Source organism: Chiloscyllium plagiosum, unplaced genomic scaffold (assembly GCF_037043375.1).
Source record: "Chiloscyllium plagiosum isolate Xiang-an unplaced genomic scaffold, Cpla_swu_hap1 HiC_scaffold_2, whole genome shotgun sequence".
Classification (NCBI taxonomy): domain Eukaryota; kingdom Metazoa; phylum Chordata; class Chondrichthyes; order Orectolobiformes; family Hemiscylliidae; genus Chiloscyllium; species Chiloscyllium plagiosum.
This window is the reverse complement of record NW_028270140.1, coordinates 115,678,352-115,698,959: the sequence shown is the minus strand read 5'-3', so window position 1 is coordinate 115,698,959 and position 20,608 is coordinate 115,678,352. Positions and strand designations below refer to the sequence as shown.

Here is a 20,608-nt window from a genome sequence, read left to right as displayed (position 1 = left end):
CTCGGCAGAGTGGGAGGGGGAGTTGAAATGTTGAGCCACTGGGCGATGTGGTTGATTGGTGCGGGTGTCTCGGAGATGTTCCCTAAAGCGCTCTGCTAGGAGGCGTCCAGTCTCCCCAATGTAGAGGAGACCGCATCGGGAGCAACGGATACAATAGATGATATTAGTGGATGTGCAGGTAAAACTTTGATGGATGTGGAAAGCTCCTTTGGGGCCTTGGATGGAGGTGAGGGAGGAGGTGTGGGCGCAGGTTTTACAGTTCCTCATTTACAGTAACTCATTATGTAGAGTGTCCGACCAGAGGGGAGGCCATATTGGATTTGGTACTTGGTAACGGACCAGGACAAGTGATGGGCTTGTTAGTGGGTGAGCATGTTGGTGATGGTGACCACAATTCTGTGACTTTCACCTTGGTTATGGAGAGAGATAGGTGCATGCAACAGAGTAGGTTTTACAATTGGGGGAAGGGTAAATACGATGCTGCAAGACAGGATCTGAGGAGCATAAGTTGGGAGCATAGGCTGTCAGGGAAGGATGTCATTGAAATGTGGAACTTTTTCAAGGAACAGATACGACATGTCCTTGATAAGTATGTACCTGTCAGGCAGGAAAGAGATGGTCGTGTGAGGGAACCTTGGTTGACATGGAAGGTTGAATATCTAGTAAAGAGGAAGAAGGAGGCTTACATAAGGCTGAGGAAACAAGGTTCAGACAGAGCGTTGGATACAGGATAGCCAGGAGGGAGCTGAAGAAAGGGATTAAGAGAGGGCATGAAAAATCTTTGGCGGGTAGGATCAAGGATAACCCCAAGGCCTTTTATGTGTATGTGAGAAACATGAGAATGACGAGAACGAGGGTAGGTCCGATCAAGGACGTAGTGGGAGACTGTGTATTGAGTCGGAAGAGATAGGAGAGGTCTTGAATGAATACTTTTCTTCAGTATTTACAAATGAGAGGGACCGTATTGTTGAAGAGGAGAGTATGAAACGGACTGGTAAGCTAGAGGAGATACTTGTTAGGAAGGAAGATGTGTTGGGCATTTTGAAAAACTTAGGGATAGACAAGTCCCCCGGGCCTGATGGGATATATCCTAGGATTATGTGGGAAGCAAGAGAGGAAATTGCAGAGCCATTGGCAATGATCTTTTCGTCTTCACTGTCAATGGGGGTGCTACCAGGGGACTGGAGAGTGGCGAATGTTGTGCCCCTGTTCAAAAAAGGGAATAGGGATAACCCCGGGAATTACAGGCCAGTTAGTCTTACTTCGGTGGTAGGCAAAGTAATGGAAAGGGTACTAAGGAATAGGATATGAGTATCTGGAAAGACACTGCTTGATTAGGGACAGCCAGCACGGATTTGTGAGGGGTAGGTCTTGCCTTACAAGTCTTATTGAATTCTTTGCGGAGGTGACCAAGCATGTGGATGAGGGTAGAGCAGTGGATGTAGTGTACATGGATTTTAGTAAGGCATTTGATAAGGTTCCCCATGGTAGGCTTATGCGGAAAGTCAGGAGGCATGGGATAGTGGGAAATTTGGCCAGTTGGATAGAGAACTGGCTAACCGGTCGAAGTCAGAGAGTGGTGGTAGATGGTAAATATTCAGCCTGGAGCCCAGTTACAAGTGGAGTTCCGCAGGGATCAGTTCTGGGTCCTCTGCTGTTTGTAATTTTTATTAATGACTTGGAAGAGGGAATCGAAGGGTGGGTCAGTAAATTTGCAGACGATACAAAGATTGGTGGAGTTGTGGATAGTGAGGAGGGCTGTTGTCGGCTGCAAAGGGACTTAGATATGATGCAGAGCTGGGCTGAGGAGTGGCAGATGGAGTTCAACCCTGTCAAGTGTGAGGTTGTCCATTTTGGAAGGACAAATAAGAATGCGGAATACAAGGTTAACGGTAGGGTTCTTAGTAAGGTGGAGAAGCAGAGGGATCTTGGGGTCTATGTTCATAGCTCTTTGAAAGTTGCCACTCAGGTGGATAGAGCTTGTAAGAAGGCCTATGGTGTATAAGCGTTCATTAGTAGAGGGATTGAATTCAAGAGTCGTGAGGTGATGTTGCAGCTGTACAGGACCTTGGTAAGGCCACATTTGGAGTACTGTGTGCAGTTCTGGTCGCCTCACTTTAGGAAAGATGTGGAAGCTTTGGAGAGGGTGCAGAGATTTACCAGGATGTTGCCTGGAATGGAGAATAGGTCGTACAAGGATAGGTTGAGAGTGCTAGGCCTTTTCTCATTGGAATGGCGAAGGATGAGGGGTGACTTGATAGAGGTTTATAAGATGATCAGGGGAATAGATAGAGTAGACAGAGACTTTTTCCCCGGGTACAAAAGAGTGTTACAAGGGGACATAAATTTAAGGTGAAGGATGGAAGGTATAGGGAGGATGTCAGGGATAGGTTCTTTACCCAGAGAGTGGTGGGGGCATGGAATGCGCTGCCTGTGGGAGTGGCAGAGTCAGAATCATTGGTGACCTTTAAGCGGCAATTGGATAGGTACATGGATAGGTGCTTAAGCTAGGACAAATGTTCAGCACATCATCGTGGGCCGAATGGCCTGTTCTGTGCTGTATTGTTCTATGTTCAAACACTCCCTGCTGTAACTTGTCATTAAGGTGAGACTCCTGCAACAGGGCAACATCCACCCTCTCCTTTTTGAGGCTCGACAACATCTTTTTCTTTTTGACTGGCAAATGGATCCCTCTAATATTTCAGCGGTGCACCATTTAAGAAAACTGCTAGCCATGATCCTTTACAAGCACCTTTGACCTGCTGAGAGGAAAAATTCAACTTACAGTATGCTGAGCATATGCAAAAGAAGACTCGTGGAGTCTTTTTATGAGAAACCAAAACATTAAACTAACAACAAAACACAAAAGGCATTTAATGGGGGACTCTACCCCCTGCCCATCAAGGGTGCTTAACTTCCCACACACCCCATCCAGCTCGAACTGCACCCCAGACCCAAGCCATAGAATGAAGCAGACAAAATAATGAGCACTCTGTCCACCCCAAATACATATCAACACCAAACCTAATTGGAGAAAAAAACACACACACCAACAGCAGCTTCTTTCAGAAAAGGATAACATTACAAGAAACATAGCAAGAGAAAAGAAAACCAAATATTATTGTCCATGTCTATAAATCCATCCGAATTATTTTAAAATGTCCAAGAAATTTTTCAGTTGTTCTGAGAAGTCAAATGACCACACCATCTCCACGTGAGTAATACAAAGCACTGATGGGTATCTCATTGAGTATTGAATACCAAGTTCTCTGAATTTTCTCTTGACCTCATCAAACGATCTCCTTTTATGGATCACCACTGCAGAAAAGTCCTGGAGGAACGTTATCTTAATTCCCTGATAAGTCAGGGCCTGTGGATCTTTCCCCATCCTTCTAGAAGATTCCAGGACTCTCTGCTGGTACCTGTAGCTTTGAAATTGTACCAGACCAGATCTGTGCGCCACAACCCAGTGAGCTCTGTCAACCTTCGCTCAGTCTGCTTTGACATCCCAGCCAACAAACTGTGACAGCCAGTCTTCAAAAAAGCTTGCTAGCTGCCCAGCTTCCACTCTGGCTAGCAGCCCAATGACTCAAATATTTTTCCTCCTACTTCACTCCAACCGAGTACAATTGCCTTCCATCAACTCCTTGATCATCCGTCGGATTGCCATGAGTTCTTCAGCAATGTTCTGCTGCGCAGGTACCTCTTTCTCAGCTGCTGAGGGAGCTGCAGCTACATCCTCAGTCACGGGCCCACCCGATACCTTCAGCGAGTGTCGCATATGTTGGAGTCTGGCTGTATGCTATCCTTTTGTCATTGTCAATTGCTCAAAAAGAATTTACAGTAGGACCTTGACTATCTGAACAAAAACCATCCGAAAACGGCATTATGGTGAGCATTGCCGGATAATTGAGAAATGCTTGAACAACCGGCACTTGTAGATTACCGCTTGTTTAAGGCCAACCGAACGATTAATCATCCAAACAAAATACTCCCTGCTCATCTCATTCAGACTCTCAAGGCTCCACCGCAAATAGATTCAAATGATTTCATGACCATTTAACATCAATTTTCTCCCAAAAAAAAACAGAAAGTGGGGGTGTCAAAATATCACGACTGCTGGACTGGGGTGCAGAGCTCAGCAAGGCAGATCTGCTGAGATCGCTGCCATCTTGGATCCCCCCCAAGAGTTGTATTTATATTGAATGTTCTTGTTTAATATAATTTGTTCAGACCTGATTTTTTAAAAATGTATTTTATATTCAGAAGTGAACTTTCCAATAAACAAAAGGGGCAAAAAAATCAACGGAGGGCATTTAATTTAGGCCAATAAGGAAAACACAGGTTTTTTCTGCATTTATAGTCCATTGTGTTTGGTGATTATCTACTTGCAGTCAGCATTTCCTCTAATTTTCTTTGCAGCTGAGCTGGCCTCTGAGGCCTGTGCATGGAGCTGACCGAAACTGATAACCCAATGTTGTGATTGGCATGCTGATGCTCATCACTGTGCATGGAATATTGGAGCAATTGCAACCATGCTGCCTCGAGGAAAACTTTCTTGCAGGAAGCCCTTATTTTCCAAACAATTCTTTTTCTGTGGTATAATTGAGTTATGAATGAACCTTTAAAAATAGATAAGCTGATGTCCAGTGGCATTGTTTACTAGTAGCACAATTGTAGCTGTCCTCAAAACAAGACCACTTGCTTCATATGAGAAGTTAAGAAAGTTGTCTATGGTTACATCCACTAATTCACGATCATCTCCGCTAAGAGCAAATTGAATCATCTCCACTTGAAATTTAATGGCAGTGTTATTATTAACATCCTGGAGATCACCACTGACCCGAAACTTAATAGTGGATAAAAAGGCAGATTGAGGCTGAAAGTTCTGCTGTGGGTGTTTTGTTTCCTGATTCCCCAGAGCTTCTCTTCGAGATTGTTATTCCAGCATGCTATAAAGAAGCTCTACACTATTCCAGGGCAAAGGTGTCTCCTTGGTTGGCACCCCAACCACTAACATTGCACAATGACAGCATTGGGTACTACCTTCAGGATACACTGCAACGACTCACCAAAGATCATTTGAAAAAGTGTAAAATCTGTGACCTGTACTAAAGACATGAGGCTAATGGAACATCATCACCTCCAAGTCATGCAGCACCCTAACATGAAAATATATCTGCATTTCTTCCCTGTCACTGGGTAAAACCCCAGAACATCCTCTAAAACAGCACTGTATCTACCTACCACTGACTTTGATAACAATTATCATTTACTTTGCCAGTAATACTAACATTTCATGATAAATAAAAACAGTAGTATGAATATATCCTGAGGTCAATTGGAGAAATTATTTTTTAGCATTTCTCCAGATTTATAGTTGCTTGATTCCTTTCATTACATCAGGAATATATATTCTCCTCCACCTTGTCTCCGAGAAGAAACCATTAGCAATATGCATTGTGTCAGAGTTTGTGTTTCCATTTGTGAGGTGAAATTACTTCTGTTAAAATTAAATCCTCTGTCATTGCCAGTTTGTCAGCTGTGGAACCTGCTATTAAAATGCTAATATCAATGAAGGATCTACTCTCACGCCCAGTTTGGATCAATGCGGATATTCTTCCTGGACCAAACGAAAGCAAAGCTTTTTTACGCATAGTGACTTCATACTTGCCACATGTAACACTGTCTCTTGGTTGGAGAACTGGTGAGTTGGTTATTCAAAAAAATATTGGTAAGGATTGTCAAATGTCATAAAAATCAAGGATTGTTATGAAAAGTAATTTTGCACATTACACACCTATCATCAAGTGTATAAGGTTGCTTTGTCAGCTTCTTTTGGATATGTCCATTGCAAATGTAAAAAGAGCAAGGATTTAAGATGAATTGCGCAAATTTACTGGAGGAACTTAGCAGGTCTGGAAGCATCTGTACAGAAAAAGCAAGGTTTGGCTTTTCAGGTCCAATGACTCTTTGTCAAGATGACCTAAAACATTGACTCAGCTTTCTGTCCACAGTTGCTGCCAGGCCAGCTGAGTTTCTCCAGAAATTTCCGTTTTGTTTTAGTTTTCCAGTATCCAGTTTTTTCTTATTTCAGATAAATTAATTCATTAAAGCGTGTTCTGGGTAATTGTAAAGTTATTGTTCATCCGTGTGCTTTCAATAATGTGACATATCACAGTATTCGCTTCAGGTTGTTATTTAAATATTCTTGTCAATGGCTAAAATGGATCATACTACATACTACATTTTCATATTTGAGTCTTTAACATCCACTGCTATTACTTGCTCTTAAACTTCTGTGAAATTTGATTATATATGTGATCCTCTGTCTCTCCTTGTATGTTTGAAAGCCCAAAGTGCACACCCAATGGTGTGTTTGCCCCTTTTGTAGTTTTTACTTCTACCTAGTTTGATGATCCTTCCTCTTCACTGCTATAATTGATTCCTTGATTTCTGGGACACTTGGACTGGTTCTCGGGAAGATGGCTCCCTGTATAAACCAGGTAGTTTGTAATTAAATAGAGCCGGGGCTGAGTTCCTTGTGAGGTGTTTTGCTTGTGCCATTGGGAGTGCTTTAAATTAACTGGACAAGAATGTGGGAACCAAGAAAATATAGTCAAGGAGAAAACCTGGGCTCTCTAAATACTTAGGCACAGAGAGAATATTAAGTTCATATGTGAAGTGGAGATGGAGTAAAAGAAAGCAAGACCAAAACAGAATTAATGTGCATATATGTAAATACATGGTGTATACTAAATAAGGTTAAGGAGTACTGACACAGATTTCAACATTGAAAATGATGTTGTGGCAGTGCTTGGAGACATGGCTCAAGAAAGGACAAGACTGGATATTATATATTCTTGGGTATCGGTTGCAAAGGAAAGATAGAAAAGGAAGGAAAGGAGAAAGGGTAAGAGTATTGCTTAAGAAAGCATTGCAGTGCTGGAGAAATAAGACATCCAAGGTTTACAGACAGTGTCAGTCTTAGAGCTATGGGATAAAAAGAGTGCAGTTATATTGCATGATGTAGTCTTTCCAACTAGTGGAAAGGATGTAGAGAAACAAATCTGTAAGGAAATTACAGAGAATGCCAACATTTTTAGGGTTGTTATAATGAGTGACTTTAATTATCCAAATATAAAGTGGGATACTTGGGGCAGCAAGGGGCAGGTGTTCCTTGATTGTGTCACAAAGTTGGTCCCTTTTTTCTAAAAGCTGTTCCTTTTCTCAAGGATACTGTGTTATTGATATTTTTTCAAAGGGGTCATAAACCAGGCTGGGCTCCGATCAGATTGGTTTGGTACAGAGATGGAAAGGACTTTGAGAGTCCTTTTGTTTATATGTAAACAGATGAGACTTCAGGCCACAGTGATCATGCTTTAGAAGTAACCTGTATAATGAAAAGGGAGTGGTTAGCTCTATAGCTGAGCAGTTCAGTCCAGAACTAGTTGGGAGTTCAGCAGTCTGCTGTGTGGAATCTCTCTCTCTCTCCCTCCTGCCCTCTAATTTCAACCTGTAAGCATCTGTTCCTTTTTTTTAACTGATCTTTAAGAGGCTTTGCTTATTGGGACTGTTGTATATATTCGGAACAGTATAATTAAGTCTAATTTGGATAGACTGACTTCTATAGAGGTTCTGTGTGTTTCATTGTGCAATTTTATGAATACATTTCTGACTGTTTTAACCTGGTAGTCAACCTTGCTGACTTACTCCAGGTAATTTTCACTGTACACTTACTGAAACAAATTGCAAAGTTACAGTCTCAGCTGTCTGCTTAAGAATGTTTTGAGTGGTCTGGCCTATTCCATAACAGTTTGGGGCTCTTTACGGAATTTTAAACAGCGAATGGTAGGTGCCAGTGTCATTATTTTGGGTGTTGGTTTGGTTGGGTAGACAAACTTTGGGATAGTAATGGCTCTTCCATTTGCCAAAAGTTTTCTGAAAGTGGATGCGGTGACTTTGGATGTTTTGCAAAAGGTGAATAAGACCAAGCTGCAGGAATTAGCAGAGAAGTTGAAATTAGATCTGCCTGCTTTTGTGAGGAAAGAAGAGATAATTACAACAGTAGCTCAGCATTTAAACTTGCTGGAGAAACCATCAGAATCTATAGAGATGGCAAGAATTCGATTGCAAATGAAGCAGCTTGAGTTCGAGGTGAGAGATAAGGAAAGGGCAGCAGAAATGAAACAGTTTGAGTTACGATTAAAAGCAGAAAAGAGGGAAAAAGAGAGAGCAGAGAAAGAAAAAGAGAGAGCTTTTGAACTTCAAAAACTGACACTTGAAAAGGTAAGTCAGTTTAAAAGGCTGGAGACAAAGGCTGAAGGTAACCGTAGCAGGGAGGAAGTACAAACTTATGGAAGAGCAGAGAATTAAAACAGCAAGGTTACCAGCTGAAGTGGCTAATGATTATGAATTGGACATTCCTCAAATTAAATCGGAAATGAAGAAGTTGTCAAAAATTGGGATAAATGATTGAGTTACCTTCCACAAGAAAATTGAAATGACCTGAAAGAGTTATTGCTATCACATGGGGAGATATGCAGAAATAAACTGGGAAGTACTAACCTAATTGGGCATGATGTAGATATAGGAGACACTGTTCTGATTAAGCAACATCCTACTGGGCATAACCCTCTAAAGTTGGCACAGGTTCAGAAGGGGATAGCACGCATGCTCCAAGATGGCATAATCGAAGTGAGTTACAGTGACTGGAGCTCACCTATAGTCATGGTGCCAAAGCCAGATGGTACCCAACGGTTATGTGTGGACTATCGCAAAGTCAACGCTGTTACAAAGACTGATACGTATCCAATTCCATTGTTGGAGGACTATGTCGAAAAAGTGGGATAAGCAACTTACATTTCTGAGTTGGACTTGTTCAGAGGCTACTGGCGAGTTCCTCTGTCAGAGAGAGCAAAGGCAATTTCGGCATTGGTAGTGCCAAATGGACTATATCAGTTCAAAATTGTGCCATTTGGTATGAAAAACGCTGCAGCTACATTTCAGAGACTGACTAATAAGGTCATTGCCGGATTACCTAACTGTGTGGTGTATATTGATGACCTGGTGATTTTTAGTCACTCATGGAAGGAACATTTACAGCACTTATCGGACTTGTTTGATCAACCTTTGAAGGCAGGCTTGGTGGTAAACCTAGCAAAAAGTGAATTTGCCAAAGCCTAAATTACCTTCCTGGGCCGTGTTATTGGACGTGGACAAATGGACCCAAGGGATACGAAAACAAAAGTAATTGGGGAATTTCCCACACTGTTGACAAAAAAAGCAGTACTACAGTTCCAAGGTTTGAGTGGATTTTACTGAAGGTTTGTGCCGAACTTTAGTAATGTGGCTGCTTCACTCACCGAATTGTTAAAAAAGTGCAAGAAGTTTCAGTGGACAGTGGACTGTCAAAAGACAGTTGACAGCCTAAAAAATGTGTTAACCACTGTCCCAGTACTAGCCACACCAGATTACATGAAGTCTTTCAAGGTGGCTATCGATGCCGGTGATGTGGGTGTTGGTGCGGTGCTCCTGCAGGAGGATGACGAGGAGTAGAAAGACCCATTGGGTAATTTTCCAGGAAGTTGAACGTTCATCAACAGAAATATTCAACGGTGGAGAAAGAGACTTTAAGCTTGGTGTTGGCATTGCAACATTTCAGTGTCTATATTACCAGCAATGCATCTGAGTCAATTGTATACACTGATCATAACCCATTGACGTTTGTGGAAAACTTTAAGGAGAAAAATGCCAGACTGTTTAGATGGAGCTTGTTGTTGCAGCCATTCAATTTGACAATCGTGCATGTGGCAGGCCGTGAAAATGTGATTGCCCATCCGATGCGTTATCAAGACTCAAATGAGATACAGAGGTGTTTGTGGCAGGTGTGTCACAGCCTGAATTCGCATGTAGTTGTGCATGTGTGCATGTTTATAGTTAGTATAGTATATATGTGTGTTCAGACTACTAACAGGGTTTTTAAAGGGTTTTAAAAATGAAGCCATCTTTTGGTATTGACTTTTTTATTTTAAGGGAGGAGGTGTCACAAAGTTGGTCCTTTTTTCTAAAAGCTGTTCCTTTTCTCAAGGATACTGTGTTATTGATTTTTTTTTCAAAGGAGTCGTAAACCAGGCCGGGCTCCGATCAGATTGGTTTGGTACAGAGATGAAAAGGATTTTAAGAGGCCTTTTGTTTATATGTAAAACAGATGAGACTTCAGGCCACAGTGATCATGTTTTAGAAGTAACCTGTATAATGAAAAGGGAAAGGTTAGCTCTCTAGCTGAGCAGTTCAGTCCACAACTAGTTGGGAGTTCAGCAGTGAGCAGTGTAGAAACTCACTCACTCTCGTCTGCCCTCTAACTTCAAGGTGTAATCATCTTTTCCTTTTTTTTTACTGGTCTTTAAGAGAGTTTGCTTATTGGGACTGTTGTGTGTATTCGGAACAGCATAATTAAATCTAGTTTGGAAAGACAGTTCTGTAGGGGTTCTTTATTCTATTCTTTGTGTTTCATTGTGCAATTTCATGAATAAATTTTTGTCTGTTTTAACCTGGTAGTCAATCTCACTAACTTACTCGGAGTCACTTTCACTGTACGCTTACTGAAACAAATTGCAAAGTTTTGGTCTGGGCTACCTGCATAAGAATGTTTTGAGCGACGTTGAGACAAAATGGGTCAGATGAGACGAAGGCGAGTTACAGATTAGCTAGGAAAGATTTAAAGAGAAAGTTAAGATGAGCAAGGAGGGAACATGAGTAGTCTTTCGCAGGTAGAATAAAGGAGAACCCTAAAGCTTTACATAGTTATGGGAGGAGTAAAAGGATGACTAGGGTAGGAATAGGGCTAGTCAAAGACAAAAGTAGGAAGCTGTGTGTGGATCCTGTGGAGATCGGAGAGATGCTAAACTAATATTTCTCATCTTTTTTCACTCAAGAAAAGGATAATATTGTAGAGGAACAAACTGAGATACAGGCTGTTAGACCAGAAAGGATTGAGGTTAGCAAGGAGGACGTGTTATCAATTCTAGAATGCGTGAAAGTAGATAAGTCCCCTGGGCCGGATGGGATTTATCAGAGGATTCTCTGGGAAGCTAGGGAAGACATGGCGGAGGCTTTGGCCTTAATCTTTGAGTCGTCATTATCTACGGGTTTAGTATTAGAGGACTGGAGGATTGCAAATGTTGTGCCCTTGTTCAAAAGGGCAGCACAGATGACCCAAGTAATTATAGGTCAGTGAGCCTTATGTCTGTTGTAGAAAACGTTTTGAAAAGGATTATAAGAGATAGGGTTTATAATCATCTAGAAAGCAACAATTTGCTTGGAGATGGTCAACATGGTTTCATCAAGGGTAGGACGTGTCTCACAAACCTCATTGAGTTTTTTTGAGAAGGTGACCAATCATGTGGATGAAGGTAAGTGTTGACGTGGTGTACCTGGACTTCAGTAAAGCCTTTGATAAGATTCCATATGGTACGCGATTGGAGAAAATGTGGAGCATAGGATTGAGGGTGATTTAGCAGTTTGGATTAGAAACTGGATTTCTGTAAGAAGGCAACGAGTGGTGGTTGATGGAAAATATTCAGCCTGGAGTCCGGTTATAGTGGTGTGCCACAAGGATCTGTTTCAGGATCAATGCTGTTTGTCATTTTTATAAATGACTTGGACGCAGGCATAGGTGGATGGATTAGTAAGTTTGCAGATGACACTAAAATCGGTGGAGTAGTAGACATTGTGGAAGAATGTTGCAGATTGCAGGCAGACTTGGATAAACTGCAGAATTGGGCTGAGAGTTGGTAAATGGAGGTCAATGCAGATAAATGTGAGGTGATTCACTTTGGGAAGGCAGAATACTGGGTCAATGGAAAGATTCTTGGTTGTGTGGATGTGCGGAGGGATCTTGGTGTCCATGTACATAGATCCCTGAAAGTTGCCACCCAGGTTGATAGTGCTATTAAGAAGGCATACTGTGTGTTAGGTTTATTGGTAGAGGAATTGAGTTCCGGAGCCATGATGTCATGCTGCAACTTTACAAAATGCTTGTGCAGCCTAACTTGGAATATTGTGTACAATTCTGGTCGCCCCATTACAGGAAGGATGTGGAAGCATTGGAAAAGGTGCAGAGGAGATTTACCAGGATGTTGCCTGGTCTGGAGGGAAGGTCTTTTAAGGCAAGGCTGAGAGACTTAGGTCTGTTCTCATTGGAGAGAAGAAGGCTAAAAGGAGATTTAATAGAGACATACAAGATGATCAGAGAATTAGATAGGGTAGATAGTGAGTGTCCTTTTCCTAGGATGATGATGTTGGCTTGTATAAGGGAGCATAGGTACAAATTGAGGGGTGATAGATTTAAGATAGATGTCCGTGGCAGGTTCTTTACTCAGACCGGTAAGGGTGTGGAATGCCCTGCCTGCTAATGTAGTTAACTCAGCCACATTAGGGGCATTTAAACCATCCTTGGATAAGCATATGGATGATGATGGGATATTGTAGGGGGATGGGCTTAGATTAGTTCAAGTTCGGCGCAATATCGAGGGCCGATGTTGTTCTGCACTGTATTGTCCTATGTTCTATGAGTAGTTTGGCCTAGTCCATAACAATTGCATTCAGGAGGGCTTCCTACAACAGTATGTGTTCAGTCCATCAAGGAAGTATGCATTGCTTAACCTTGTATTTAGAAATGAGGTGGACCAAGTGGGTCAAATGTCAGTGGGTGAATATTTAGGAGACAGTGGTCATTGTACCATAAAGTTCAAGATGGCATTGAAAAATGACTTGTATCAATCCAAAGTAAGAAAAATCAATGTACAGAGAGCTGACTGTAATGAAGCAAGAACAGAATTGAGCAGGATTGATTGGAAGTAAGAAGTTGGCAGGAAAAACAATAAGCGAACAATGGGCCACCTTCAAAGAGAAAATGGTTTGGATACAATTGAGGTATGTTCTCTCTAATGGAAGAGGTAGGACATACAAATCTATAGTTCCCTGCATGACAACTGAAGTAGAAGTAGAAAATATATGTTTTTCATATGTGTAAGGTAGAAAGTACAGCTGAGAATTACAGGAATATTGAAGGTTTAGTGGCAGGTGAGAAAGCAAATAAGAGCATAGAGAAACAATGAAAAACGATTAGCAGCTAATATAAAGGAAAATCCCAAAGTCTTCTCCAGGCATATCAAGTTAAAACCACACAACACCAGGTTATAGTCCAACAGGTTTAATTGGAAGCACTAGCTTTCGGAGCGCCGCTCCTTCATCAGGTGGTAGGAGAGGGCACAATTGTAAGACACAGAATTTATAGCGAAAGTTTACTGTGTGATGTAACTGAAATTATACATTGAAAAATACTTTGATCGTTTGTTGAGTCTTTCATCTGTTCGAATACCATGATAGTTTCACTTCTTTCATGTGTAAATCACAAAACGTTTTTTAAAAGTTACCTTCTCAGGTTAACTGTAACAGTTAGTGTTAGCCAGACAATATGTTGAAGGTGTTAGCCTCCTGTGTTCTCTGTCTGTGCCATAAACATTATGCTGTATCTCCTAAATCATCTTGAGAAAACTGTAAACATGATCTAAAACCAAAGAATCTTTAAAATTGGATTTGCTTCTTCAAACAGATTCTTGTTACACATGGGAGATGGTGAAGGAGATGGAGCAAATTTGTCAGACTCTCAATCAACCAGTAACATTCCCAGTTAGAGCAGCATTGGTTCGTCCATCCTGGCCACAGCTGTCTTGGTTGGTGGAGCAGTCAGAAAGGTAAAAGAACTGTTCAGCTGAGTAAAATTCTAGAGGCCTTTTCTTCCAGTAGATTTCACATTTCAAGAATTTTTGATTTTTCTCATTTTGTTTGCATCTAACTGTAAATTTGTTCAAAACTGTGATTGGAAAGAGGAAACCAAAGAGCAAGATATTAATTTTTAAACAAGAACAGAAATAGCTGGACCAACTCAGCAGATCCGGCAGCATCTGTGGAGAAAAAAAAAAGTTAACATTTTAGGTCTAGAGAACCGTCTTGAGAATGTTCTGAAGAAGAGTCTCTGGACCTGAAATATTAACACTGTTTCTCTCTCCACAGATGCCAACAGACGTGTTGAGTTTTTCAGAAATCTCTGTTTTTGTTTCAATTTCCAGCATCGTGGGCGGCACGGTGGCACAGTGGTTAGCACTGCTGCCTCACAGCGCCAGAGACCCAGGTTCAATCTCCACACAAACTCCACACAGGCGACTGACTGTGTGGAGTTTGCACATTCTCCCCGTGTCTGCGTGGGTTTCCTCCGAGTGCTCCGGTTTCCTCCCACAGTCCAAAGATGTGCAGGGTCAGGTGAATTGGCCATACTAAATTGCCCGTAGTGTTAGGTAAGGGGTAAATGTAGGGGTATGGGTGGGTTTCGCTTCGGCGGGTCGGTGTGGACTTGTTGGGCCGAAGGGCCTGTTTCCACACTGTAATCTAATCTAATCTAATCTAATCTGGGCGGCACGGTGGCACAGTGGTTAGCACTGCTGCCTCACAGCGCCTGAAACCCGGGTTCAATTCCCGACTCAGGCGACTGACTGTGTGGAGTTTGCACATTCTCCCCGTGTCTGCGTGGGTTTCCTCCGGGTGCTCCGGTTTCCTCCCACAGTCCAAAGATGTGCGGGTCAGGTGAATTGGCCATGCTAAATTGCCCGTAGTGTTAGGTTAAAGGGGTAAATGTAAGGGTATGGGTGGGTTGCGCTTCGGCGGGTCGGTGTGGACTTGTTGGGCTGAAGGGCCTGTTTCCACACTGTAAGTAATCTAATCTAATCATCCACAAGTCTTTGATTTTTAAAATTATTTTTTAGAATAGTGAGGTTATGCTCATTGGTAGGAAGAGGCATAGGCTCTGAAGCACAGAGGGACTTAGGAGTCCTAGTTCAGGATTCTTTTAAGGATAACGTGCAAATTCATTCGGCAGCTAGGAAGGCAAATGCAATATTCGCATTCTTTCAAAGAGGACTAGAATACAATAGCAGAGATGTACTACTGAGGCTGAATAAGGCTCTGGTCAGATAGCATTTGAAATATTGTGAGCAGTCTTGGATCCCATATCTAAAGAAGATTGTGCTGTCCTTGGAGACGGTCAGAGGACATTTATAAAAATGATCCCAGGAATGAAGGACATATCAGAGACAAGGGAGGAGCAGTTGAGGACTCTGGATTTATACTTGCTGGAGTTTAGAAGATCGATTGAATGTGGAGAAAATGTTTTCATTAGTAAGGGAGACTTGGACCGGAGGGCACAGACTCAGAAGGACTACCCTTTAGAACTGAGATGAGGAGGAATTTCTTCAGTCAGGAAATGGTGAATCTGCAGAAGTCACTGCCACAGAAGACTATGGAGGCCAAGTCATTCAGTAGTCTTAAGTCAGAGAAAGACAGGTTTTTGTTTAGTAAAGGGGTCAAGGGTTATGGCGTGAAGGTAGGAGAATGGGGTTGAGAAAGATATCAGCTTTGATCGAATGGTAGAGCAAACTTGATAGGCCAATGGCCTAATTCTGCTCCTATATCTTACGGCCTAATAAAGGGTGATAGAGACAGGCCAATACATAAAATGGTTTTAAATATATTTGTATCCATGCATCACAAAGTCCAGATAAATAAACTTTGCACCAAGTAACTATTATCAAATCTGTTTCATACAATAAGTTTTTATGTTGATGTGTTTTAATTGACAATCCAGCACTGCTATATTGTCTGTCTCCTCTAATTCAACAATCTTGTTTTAATACAGATACAGTCTGACTGTGTGGACAGCAAGAGAAGATTTGTACACTGTGGAAGATATGCTGTATATCAGGGAAAATGTTGACAAATCAAGAATCTACTTTGATCTTTTTGAACCTCAAAACAGTAAATTGAGACAGGCAGTAAAGATGAAATTCACAGACCAGATTTAATATTACTTGTAAAGACATTGCATTTATATGATGTATTTATTGTAGTTAAAAAGCTCAAGACTCTTCGGAAGGACATTAAGTGAAATTTGACAACAAACCACATCAGACATTTGGACAGGAAGGAGGAAGGTTTTCAGGAGTTTTTAAAGGAGAGAGAGGTGGGAAAATGTCAGGAACAAGTTCCATTCAATGGGGTAGAGAAACCTGAAAGAAAGGACATCACTGGCAGAGCAATTAAAATCAGGGAAGTGAAAGAGGCCAGAATTGGAGAAGTGCAGAGACTTCAACAGAATTGTAGAACTATAAATGAAGATGTTACTATTTTAAATTTGAAGATTTTGCATTATTTGTGCTGTTGTTAGCACACAGATACAGATATCAAACAAAGGACAGAAGATCCATGGCTGTGATACTCCTCACAACTGAGAGTTTCCAATCACTACTTAGGTACACCCATGGAGGATGGTGATATCTCATGTACTAGAGAACTGCCAACACATGATTTTGGCTCCCTTGGTATCACATTACACTTATGACTCAGAAACTGAACTCCAGAGACTCAAGCATAAACTCCAGGCTGATATTTCAGTGCAGTACTGAGAGAGTACTGCCTTGTTGAAAATATCATTCTTTGAATAAAATGTGAAACCAAAACCATTTGCCTTATCAGGTGGCCATGAAACATTTTGTGGCACTATTCAAAGAGAAGGGGAACTCTCTTCTATTTTACAAGCAAACAAACCTACCAAATCAGAGCAAAATTACACATTTACACCTCCCCCCCCCCCCCCCCCCCCCCCACCAAGACAGCCCTGCCCTGTAATAAGATCTTAGCTATTCTGTTTAGAATTCCACATGTCGATCCACTCTGAATAATCTTGGATTCTCTTGTCTGACAAGAATCTGATGATTTCTGCATTAAAAGTGTTTGATAACTCTGTTACCACCGCCTTTTGAGGCAGAGAGTTCCAAGTTTCACAATTCTCTGAGAGAAAGAAATTATTTTCTGTCCTAAAAGTGTGTCGTCTAAGTCTGGATACATCCAGGAGAGGAAACATCCTTTCCACATCTACCTTTACAAATACTTTTAGAATCTCTTGCACTTAATCAAGTTCATAGAATCCCTACAGTGTGGAAACAGGCCATTCATCCCAACACGTCTACACTAACCTTCTGAAGAGTAATCCACCCAGATCCATTCCTCTATCCTAGTACTCTACATTTACCCCTAATTAATGCACCTACCCTATAAATCCCTGAACAACATGGCCAATTTACCTAACCTGCACATCTTTGGATTGTGGAAGGAAATGAGAGTGCACCCATACAGATATGGGGAGAATGTGCAAACTCCTCCCAGACAGTCACCTGAGGCAGGAATTGAATCCGGGTCCCTGTGAGGCAGCAGTGCTAGCCACTGTGCCATTACCCCTCATGCTTATAAACTCCAGTGGAAATAAGCCAGGATTACCCAACCATCTTCATAACACAATTCAGGTACCAATCTAGTAAACCACCTGTGAACCCGCTCCATTTCATCCATACTTAAAGAAGGAAACCAAAACTTTGTAAAGTATTCCAGATATAGTTTCATTAATACCCTGTATAACTGAAGCATAACATTCTTATTTTTATGTTCAATTCCTCTTCTAATAAAGGATAGCTTTCATTAGCCTTCATGATTACATTCTGTATCTGCAAGCTAGACTTGTGCAGAACACCCAAATTGTTGTGCATCGTGGAATACCAAAGCATTCTCTGTTTAATAGTACTCCTGCTTTTTTATTCTTCCTGCCAAACTGAACAACTTCACATTTTCCCACATTATTTTTGGTGAATATTCACGATAACCAATCTAACTGGTTATTATCTCTTTACTGTTTGTGGGAACTTGAAAATTGGCTGCCAAGTTTTTTTTTAACAGCACTTCATTGGCTATAAAGTATTTTGTGGAATATCGTCAGGTAATGAAAGGTGCTAAATAATTGCAGATTTTTTTTCTTCATTTTTATTTCTGTTAATGTGAATTCATTTTCAAAGTTAATGCCTTCGGAAGCAGAAAGAAAAGGAACATGATTGGAAATAAAGTTAAAAAATAATCAGCATTTTTCAGAATTGTTGACTTTTGGTTCATTTGATAGTTATTCTCTGTAAAGCAATCTTTGAAATTCTGTCCAAACTGAGTTCACAGTTAGGCATTTACCACAAAAACATTTGAAGTAAAAATGCTCATTAGAGTTATTCCAGTATTTCTGAAACAGAGGTCATAATCAAAATCAGCATCTTAGATGGGAAATGTGACTTCCAATTGTCACTGCACAATGATGGGTTGCAGAAATATTTTGCTGGTACTGTCCAAACCGTCCCATTTTGAAATCCTGTAGCATAATGGCTGTTCCAAGAGTAAAGGTCTAGAATTTCCATCACAATTGGAGGCAGAACTGGGTACTCAGTAGCTTGAACCCTCTTTGCCAATGTTTATTAGCTCTTGCAAAATTTTTTTAACTGGTTCTTGAGATGTGAGCTTCACTTTTTCAGCAGTCAGTGTTTATCCCTAATTGCATTGTGAAGATGTTACAGTAATGTGCTAATTTCTTGATTCACTGCACTTTATGTGGTGTAGATACACAAACGGTGCTGTGAAGAAGGGAGTTCCAGGATTTTGATCTAGTGCACAGCAATGCAGTTCCAAGTCAGTATGGCATGTGGCTTGGAGGAGAATTTTCAAATGTTAGAATTTTCAGGTGTGTACTCCCTTAACTTCTAGATGGTAGAGGTTGCAGATTTGGCAGGTGCTGAAAAATGTTGAGTTGCTGAAGTGCATCTTGTAGATCCTGCACACTGCTGCCTCATATGCCAGTCGTGGTGACAGTGAATATTTAAGGTGATGGATGGTCAATCTGCTCAACGGGAAGCAGATTCAAAAGCTCATGAGGGTCTGAAAGGGATAATAGCATATTCTGAGGAGATGGAGCATTTAATATCAAAGTAATACAAGTGTTGGGTGAAAATTGCTTTCAAGTTTTGCTTCTAATTCTAACTTATTTTCTAAGCACCTGCTGCAACTGATTATAACATCAGAGTTTTATAGCACAAAGTAGCTTATTTATTCCGCCATGCTCACCATGAACATTTTTCTCATTAATGCCATTTCCTTGTCCATTTCTCATTTTTCATGGAACAGTAAAGATATGTTAAATGAGTTTAAAAACTAAATGAATTTGAAATTCATTGAAACTTGTCAAGGGGCTGACAGGAAACATTCATCTAACAAGTAAAGAAATGGTTAGTTACATCAACAATTGTATGATTCCAATTAAAGCAGTATGACTTCCATTTGGTAAATGTATCTGAGAGCTAGAAGTTGGAAAAATTATTGGACTGATGTAAAGCACTTTTATCCGAATAATTTGTAAATACTCTATGTATTGTTGGTCTCGTACTTTGCTTCTAAATAAACTTCCCAGAATTCAACAGCAGGTGAGATTCAGAATTATTGCACAATGCAAAGCTAAGATCTTTTTATTTCCTCATGATTAGTAAGTATTTGTTACCTAGGAAGTCATTATTCTGGGCTCCTTGATGGGAAATGTTAGCATCAAATTGACAGTAGAAAGCATTACAACAAATTTGACAGCAGATCCATAGAATATACTGTGTATGTATATAAAGATTCAGGGTACTCACTGTGGGGCAACATGGTGGCTCAGTGGTTAGCACTGCTGTCTCACAGGGATCCAGGTTTGATTCCATCCTTGGCGACTTGAATTTGCATGTTTTCTCTGTGTCTGCGTGGGTTTCCTCTGGGTGCTCCAGTTTCCTCCCACAGACCAAGATTTGGAATTCAATATGACTTCTTCAGAACTGAAAAGGATTGGAAAATGGTGGATGTTTTCAATTGCTGATTATAAAGTGGGAGGAAGTGCAGATGCCCTAAACAAAACTGCAGAGTTTGAAAAGGAGTTCTAATGGTGGTACATGAGGTGAAAATGGGTCTGCTATGCTGAGGAAAACCAACAGGATGAAGCAGCTAATCAAAATGGAGAAAAGAGGTCATATAATTAAGTTGTGGAACTCTATCTGAAGTCCTGGAGGATGTGAAATCTCCAAGTGGGAAATGAGGTGGCGTTCCTCCAGTTTGCATTGAGCTTCACAGGAACACAGGCCTCGGGTGTAATTGTTAGAACGGGAGCAAGTTTATTTTGTTATTGCAAGCAACTGGAAAGTTGGGAACATTCTTACAAGCAATGCATTCAGCCTGCTTGCATTTGGCCTTGCCAAGCTATAGGAGACCACATTGTGAACAGTGGATACAGTAAACCAATTTAAACGTGCACATAAAACACTGCCTCACCTGGGAGGTATGTGTGGGATCTTGGACAGTGAGGAGAAAGAGTAAGTGTTAGACCTTGTGCCACTGCCTGGAAATGTGCTGTGTTGCAGAGGAAATGCTGGGAGTGAGAGGGATGAATCAGGATGTCACAAATGGAATGGTCCCTGCAGAATGGTAACCTTGGAGGTGATGTATCTTTCCCATCTGTCAACAGCATTTTAAAATAAATCCATTTAGCAGGCTCTTTCGAGTTCAGATGAGTCACTTTCAGACTGTCAACTCAACTGAATGCCCACTCTCAAGTATTCTGCCCCCCTCCACCAATACAATTATGCTTTTGTCCAGAAATGAAAAA

At 41.1% G+C, this 20,608-nt stretch overlaps 1 protein-coding gene across 1 annotated transcript in view; it reads left to right on the top strand.

Annotated features, from left to right (window-relative positions):
• The window catches only part of fam151b (family with sequence similarity 151 member B), a 31,848-nt gene extending 12,454 nt beyond the window's left edge, over positions 1 to 19,394 (top strand). Inside the window, exons 4-6 of the mRNA XM_043708131.2 lie at positions 5,535 to 5,707; positions 13,619 to 13,760; positions 15,755 to 19,394. Coding sequence (XP_043564066.2) covers positions 5,535 to 5,707; positions 13,619 to 13,760; positions 15,755 to 15,920 — 481 coding nt within the window. The 3' untranslated portion in view covers positions 15,921 to 19,394. The remainder of the gene's footprint in view (positions 1 to 5,534; positions 5,708 to 13,618; positions 13,761 to 15,754) is intronic.
• Positions 19,395 to 20,608: the final 1,214 nt, after the last annotated feature.